Here is a 7,113-nt window from a genome sequence, read left to right on the forward strand (position 1 = left end):
AAAACAAACAGGATGCCTAATATTTGTATATCACTAAACTAACAGTAGAACACTTCTAGAGGCCTATGAATAACACACCAAACTTAGTAAATGAATCCTAAGTAATGCCAAAATCGTGTCAAATACCTGAGAGACGACTTCCACTGAACAATGACAGAGCAGGACAACAACCAGCCTCCCTCCCTGCTAGAATCTGAATAAACCAGAGTCAATCAGTCATTCCCGTGGCAGGACTGACTGTCATACTCATCTTAATATAAGCAAACTTTCATGAGGCAAACACTGAAGCCGAGTTTATAACGAAATTCCAGCCAGGTACACAACATTTATCCGAGACTAGCTAGCAGGACAAATAAACACAAAAAACGTCCCCCCTCCAGCTATCCAGCCCACATCACCCAACACATGCCTTACCTTTGTCCTCAGGCCGTTTTTCTTCCTCCATTTTTCCGCGACACTACTATAACTTCTTTTTTATGCCATTACGGCGTTTGTCTTGTTAACTTTTCTCGCTTTTTAGGGGAATGATGGGTAGATGTCAATCATTCCCGTCACACCTGTTGGCGGCCTGCTGCGCCACTCAGCGTGTGACAGTGCTGTACTTTACACAAACTCTACACACGGTCGCCAGCATTCGTAGATTTTGTTCGTAACTCCAAACTTTTCGTCAAATCCAATCGCTAACCAAGCCTAGGTTGCTGACGTTAGCTGGCAGCAATATCACTGAACGCTAGGTTAGCGAAACAATTACACCAAAAACACAAATTTACCAGCAAGGGATGCACGAGCGTCATCTCTCCCTTTTCTTTTCTTTCTTTTGTCAGCGCCAGAATCATGTGGCCTTTTACTTGACATTCTAAATCTTCTTCACTGTTAACGGGCATAACTCGGAAAACGTCAGGTAGGAGGATGCTCCACCACCTCCGATGCGGTAACTTTGAAGACTGTACCATTTCAGGAAGGGGGTGGGGGGTGGGGGGTTATAGATAAGGTAAACACATCTAATTTGCCCAAATGGAGTAATAGGGAACACAATTAAGAAAAACAACGTTGGGCCTGTTCATAACTATTTTTTATAATTTCTTTAATGTAATAATATAATAACTATCATGAAATTTTGTTTTAACAACCTTAATTTTGGGGGGCCCCGCCAGGTACTTGGGGCCCTACGCGCTCTGCGTACTCTGCGTATGCGGAGCGGTGTGCCTGTGTGTTTCTTTGTATGTTTTGTTTTTGTAGCAGTAAGTAAGGAAAGACTTGGTTGGGAGAAATAATGAAAATACATTGTCATGAGAAGACAGACCTGAACGAGCCTCTGTCTCCCATAACTGTATACTAATTACTCCCCCAACTGTTTGTCTCATTTCAGTGCACTCTTTACTGGCCGACTCGGACCTGAGAGACGCGGGTTCTTTGGTGGATTTGGTTTGAATTGGGTCTGGTTTTGCTGCAAATGATTGGCGATATTTGGCAAATGTATTTGCTTGGTTGTCTTCTCAGGCCCCTGTTTCATTGTGCTGTTCTTTTTGAGTGCATTTTTTATCAATCTATAGTGGTCTATGGGCTTCGGAGTCACAAATGTCACTGGTTTGATGTCGATCTGTTTTTGTTTCTGCACCCAGGCTGATATGGGTGGAAATTGTCTATCCTCAGTCGTCTTCCCAGGTTTTTGTTCCACAGGTTTACGGAGTCTGATCAAACGAGATGCAAATCTAGTCGAACCTGAGGGACAAGGAGTCAGAGGCGGACGTGGGCTAAACTGGGTTGGTGTTTGCTGCAAATCTTTGATGGGTGGTAAAAGTGCATGGCTGGTTATGTTCTCAGGCCTTTTTTGTACTGTTCTGTTCTGTCTCAGGGCACTTTTTATGGATCTAGTTGAGTCTGTGGGGTGTGGGGTCAGAGGTGGACGTGGTTTGAAGTGGATCTGTTTTTGCTGCACGCAGGCTGTGATGGGTGGTAATGGTCTATCCTCAGTTGTCATCCCAGGTTTTTGTTCCACAGCTTTACGGAGTCTGATCAAACGAGATGCAAATCTAGTCGAACCTGAGGGACAAGGAGTCAGAGGCGGACATGGGCTGAACTGGGTTGGTGTTTGCTGCAAATCTTTGATGGGTGGTAAAAGTGCATATCTGGGTATGTTCTCAGGCCTTTTTTGTACTGTTCTGTTCTGTCTCAGGGCAATTTTTATGGATCCACTTGAGTCTGTGGGGTGTGGAGTCGGAGGCGGACGTGGGCTGAACTGGGTTGGTGTTTGCTGCAAATCTTTGATGGGTGGTAAAAGTGCATGTCTGGTTATGTTCTCAGCCCTTTTTTGTACTGTTCTGTTCTGTCTCAGGGAAATTTTTATGGATCCAGTTGAGTCTGTGGGGTGTGGGGTCAGAGGTGGACGTGGTTTCTGTGTGATGGGCAACTGATCTCTGATGGGTGGTAAATGTATATCTTTTGTTTTCTCAGAACTCTGGTTGACTGGGTTTTTGTTTCTGAGCAAACCATTTGCAGGTCTTCCTGAGACTGGGGGATGCGGGATGGGTGGTAAACGTGCATGCTGGATTGTGTTTCTAGGCCTCTGTTCTACTGCGCTGTTATTTTTGAGTGGTGGCAACCGTATGTTTCCTGATGATTGCTTTGAATACCTGGTGGCAGGCAGAGGTTGTGATGGAGATACTTTATCGATGATCCCTGGTATGGTCTGTGACAAGGGTTGGGCCTTACTGATAAGGATCTGTTGGCACTCTTCTTTGTGCTTTAGTTGTCGAGTGCAATCTTGCCTTCCTGTAACCATCAGACTTTCTATGACTTCAACTTCTTCTATATATCTACTAATCTGGTGAGTAACTTTATTCTGGATCCTAAATCCAGGCACATGTTTATATAGAATGGGTCCCGGGAGTTCATATGGTATTATGTCTATCAAATGTCTAAAAAGGGGATCTCTTCCAACCAATTCTCGAATATCAGTATCACAATCAGGAGATGTTTTGGGAAAGGTTTCTTCCTTTGGGGCGTTGACTTGTTCTTCATGTTCCTTGTCAATGTTCTCCCTTATTTGACCTTGTGTAGTATTGGACCCCCATTGATCTTTCCCGAAAAGGCCAACAAACTGACCAGTATTTGTCCATTGCTTAATATTCTTCTGCCCTGTAGTGACTATGTTTGCACAAGCATTATCACAAGCAACACAGACCAGCTCAGAACGGCAAGCCTGCCAAGACGCCAACAGTGGAGGTGATTGCAGTGACACACGCCATGGCCCAGTATCTGCTTCTGTTTTGTATCCAAAGTTTTGAATATCCCACAAACAAATCCTTCCAGTGCTGTCACCAGTCACAAGTGTCTTCTCAGATTCATCAGTTATCATGTAGGTAATAACTGCATTGCTTACCACCGCCTTAAACTTTCCTATTTGTCCTCCTTTAGCCTTAACTGACCAGGCACCGATGTAACCACCTGCTGAGATTAGCAGTGTGGCTGTTCCAATATCAACCTCCCTTGTCTTCAAAGATACAACAAAGGGGCGTACATTCTCGTCATTCTCCTCCTCTGTAGGATTAGACTGATCCAGTCTTTTGACTTTCTTTTTAGTTGGTATCACACCTGAGTGACCTGTATCCCTAAATGTCAGGTGTGTTCGGAGGCTCTCTCTTGTTTTTATATAGTAAACAGCATCTAAAGACAATGTATCCCACATGACAACATTTCCCTCATTAGATGCAGTAATCAAAATTTCCTTGTGGAGTTCCATGGAGCAAATATCATTCAATAAGTGGTGCTCCAAAAATATGTTTTCTCCTCCTTCAATGTCCAGCCTAAAGATGGTCTTGCATTTCTTTGCTGAAACAAATATTTTGCTGTCTTTACAGATAATCTGGGTCACATCTTTTGGCATTTCAACGGGGAGGACTTTGAGCTCCTGCCCGTTACTGAAGTTCCATAGTTTCACTTTCCCATCGGGAGATATTGTGATGACTTGACGTTGGGCTTGATCGAAGGCAATAGCAGTGTGCCCAACAGACTTTTCTGGAGTGACTCTAAACTGCATTGCTGCCTTTCCTGTAAGAACATCCCACACAGTCACAATACCACTCATGCAAACAGAGACAATCTGCTTGTAAATGTTGTGGTATAGCACACTGCACACAGGCATGTTGTGGGACGTTAAAGAATTATGAAAATCATTTGTTCCTCTCCCTAGACATTTGGCTATATCCGAGTTAGCCAGGAACAACTCGTTGTTGTGTATGTTGTAATATACAGTGGAAATTGGGGCCTCTTTCATGCCCACAAGAAAAATCCTCTGCCGGCAGGTCCAGTCACCGTCGGACCATATACGTACATTTTTATCAGTAGATAAACTGACAAAGACATTCTCTGTTGGATTATAAACTATATTTGTGATGGCTGTTTTATGTCCTTTTAATATCTCTTCGCATGATGATGTTTTGTGGGGGAACCACACCCGCAGAAGGCCATCTTTGCCACCAGTCATTATAAAATGTGACCAAGGGGAATATTCAGCACAGGTAAAGAACTTGTCATGGCCCCTGCATTCAAAGACTTTTTTAGAGATTTTGGGTCTGACAGACTCAGGGCATGTGCTTAAAGTAACAACGGCCATGGATTTAGATGATTCACCACACATGATGAATGATTCCATACAAGGAAAGTATTGCAAATTTCTGAATGTTTCAGGAAAAATGGGAATCCTGAAAGAAACAAAATCTTTGGAAACAGTCTTTAGGAGGGATGAAGTGTATGCAACTGGATAGTGCCCCAGGGTTTTTTTCTCAAACATGTTTTTGCAAAAGAGCCCATTTTCACACACATCGTAGGAAATGAATACGGATAAAAATCCTTCTGAATCTCCAAAGGAAAACATACCTTTTTTCTCACTGTGGCTGTAGTTAATGGTTTGGATTCTTTTGTCTTCATCCACAATTAAGCAGAATGAAATTCTCAATAATTCTGGGATTTTGTTACATTCATAGAATAGCAGTTCTCTGTCAGATGTTGCGACAGCCAGCTTCTCGATTTCTTTGATGTACACTACATCATTGACGTGCATTTTCCTTTTGTGATGTAAAGGAGGAGTTTCTTTGTCTCTCTCGTACAAGGGAAACGTGCATGACATCTTAAAGTCATCAGGCCAGTACTTCAGCACACCATCTGTACTGATGGAGAGGTACAGACACTTTTGGTAAGGCCGGAGTTGTTGTGATGCATCCTCTGCTCCGTCTTTTGGATTGCTGATATGCTTAAAAGGGAGGCATATTATTTTGACTACTAATCTGTGGGTATCAAAGGTTATCAATTCAAAAGGTTTGGGGAAAAGTTGGTTCTTGTAATCCAGAGCCTCTGCATTACTTGTTTTATGCATAAGAAAATTTAACAGCTCCCCAATGTCCACAGTTTTATCGCAGTTTGTGTCGATCTTCATGTGTAGCACACGCAGCTCTTCTTCATCTACTTTACTGTAAAGCTCCTGCATTGCCATAGAAAATTCGTCGATGTCAAGGCCGCCGCTGCCGTCAGCGTCATATTTTCCGAATACCTCGAGGATTGCTGGAATATCGTCAGCAGTGAACATTTTTTCTGATTCTTCCAGTTCACTGCCGGCTTTACCACTAGGGTCATCATTCTTCATGTTAATGAGTTCGTCCAAGTCCAAGTCCAAGTCCAAATCCAAGTCCAAGTCCAAGTCCAAGTCCAAGTCCAAGTCCAAGTCCAAGTCCAAGTCCAAGTCCAAGTCCAAGTCCAAGTCCAGGTCTTCTTCTGAAGAGTTTTCTCCGGGATATGCCATGTTTCCAACTATTGTATGTTCAAGCACCGTAAGATTGTTAGAAATTAGTGCGAGTGATATAACTTTGTAATGCTGTATACAGAGAATCTTTAATTTCACTGGGTATATGTATTTTGGTGAAGTCATCAGACTCCTTTGTGACCTCATTATGACACGGGTGAAACATTAAAGGCTAATTATGACATCATCTCTGAGGTCACGGATGGAGTGCTCAGAAACTGTTGCCTAGCAACGGGATGGTTCTGGACTCTTGTAGAACCAACCCCACAGAACAGCAGAGAACTCCAAAAATCAAAATGTTCCAAAGACATATTATACATAGATGTATTGCCCACTCTGATTCGTTGATGCAAGATGCCAACATATCCTTCATTGTGGAATGGGCAAAACTGGTCTAGAAATAAATGTAAATTTATCTGGATATATGATTTTTTTATTTGGATTTTTTTTTTTTGGGATTGCTATAAACTCAAAAGCCCTTTTCAGTCTGAGCAAGATAATATCCTATTACCTCAACTGCCACTATGAAGTCACCTTTGAAAGACTTCTATGATTTCTGCTCTTTTATTTTGTTCTATTTACACATTTAGATTAAGCTTTGACATTTAAGCAGTTTGCAAGAGTCCAGGATCGGGCAATTTTAGCAATCCCTTCGCCAAAATTAGTCTTAGGCTATGTACACACGTAGCCGGGTATTTTTAAAACCGAATATTTCCCCCCCTCCGTTTATAAAATAATTTGTATCCACATTACCTCGTTTTTGAAAAAAACACCTTCCACACATAAGCGAACATCTGCGTTTTCACCTGTCTTGACAACCCAAATGCATTTGCTGTTTTGCGCAATCTGCCCTCGTTAGCTAAATAATAAAGTGTGCACGCAACTTTTTTGAGCACACTGACAAGTGATCGCATGACAGTGGACTGCCCCTCGATATGAGGATGTAATAATTCCGACAGCGACAGGAGTGAGGACCGGGACATGCGGAAATTGTCATGCCATTCCTCTGGGAGTACGACTTGGGAGTGTAAAATCAAGGCAGTAAACAGCGCCTGCACAATAATAACCACCACAGTTCTCAAGGCATCCATGCTTTTTCAGTAAACAAAAGTCGCACGTTTGACATCAGAGCAGATTTGTTGTTGTTTTGGCGCATATTGTGACGTTTGAAAACGCAAAACTCTGGTTATCTCTGTCTACACGCAGCTGCATAAACGGAGTTTTCAAAAATCTTCACTTTGCCCGGAGTTTTTAAAAACATTCGTTTACGATGCGTTTTTATGCGTTTTCATGTGGATGACAGGTCCAAATGTAGA

The 7,113-nt window shown here is 42.5% G+C and overlaps 1 protein-coding gene across 1 annotated transcript; it reads right to left on the reverse strand.

Annotated features, from left to right (window-relative positions):
- Nucleotides 1–2,033: 2,033 nt before the first annotated feature.
- On the reverse strand, nt 2,034–5,641 carry LOC142376986 (WD repeat-containing protein on Y chromosome-like). Its single transcript, XM_075460690.1, has 3 exons — nt 2,942–5,641; nt 2,634–2,689; nt 2,034–2,043 (listed from the first exon to the last, which is right to left on the reverse strand). The coding sequence occupies exons 1-3, from the start codon at nt 5,639–5,641 to the stop codon at nt 2,034–2,036; spliced, it is 2,766 nt and encodes a 921-aa protein (XP_075316805.1).
- Nucleotides 5,642–7,113: the final 1,472 nt, after the last annotated feature.

Source organism: Odontesthes bonariensis, chromosome 3, assembly GCF_027942865.1.
Source record: "Odontesthes bonariensis isolate fOdoBon6 chromosome 3, fOdoBon6.hap1, whole genome shotgun sequence".
Classification (NCBI taxonomy): Eukaryota; Metazoa; Chordata; class Actinopteri; order Atheriniformes; family Atherinopsidae; genus Odontesthes; species Odontesthes bonariensis.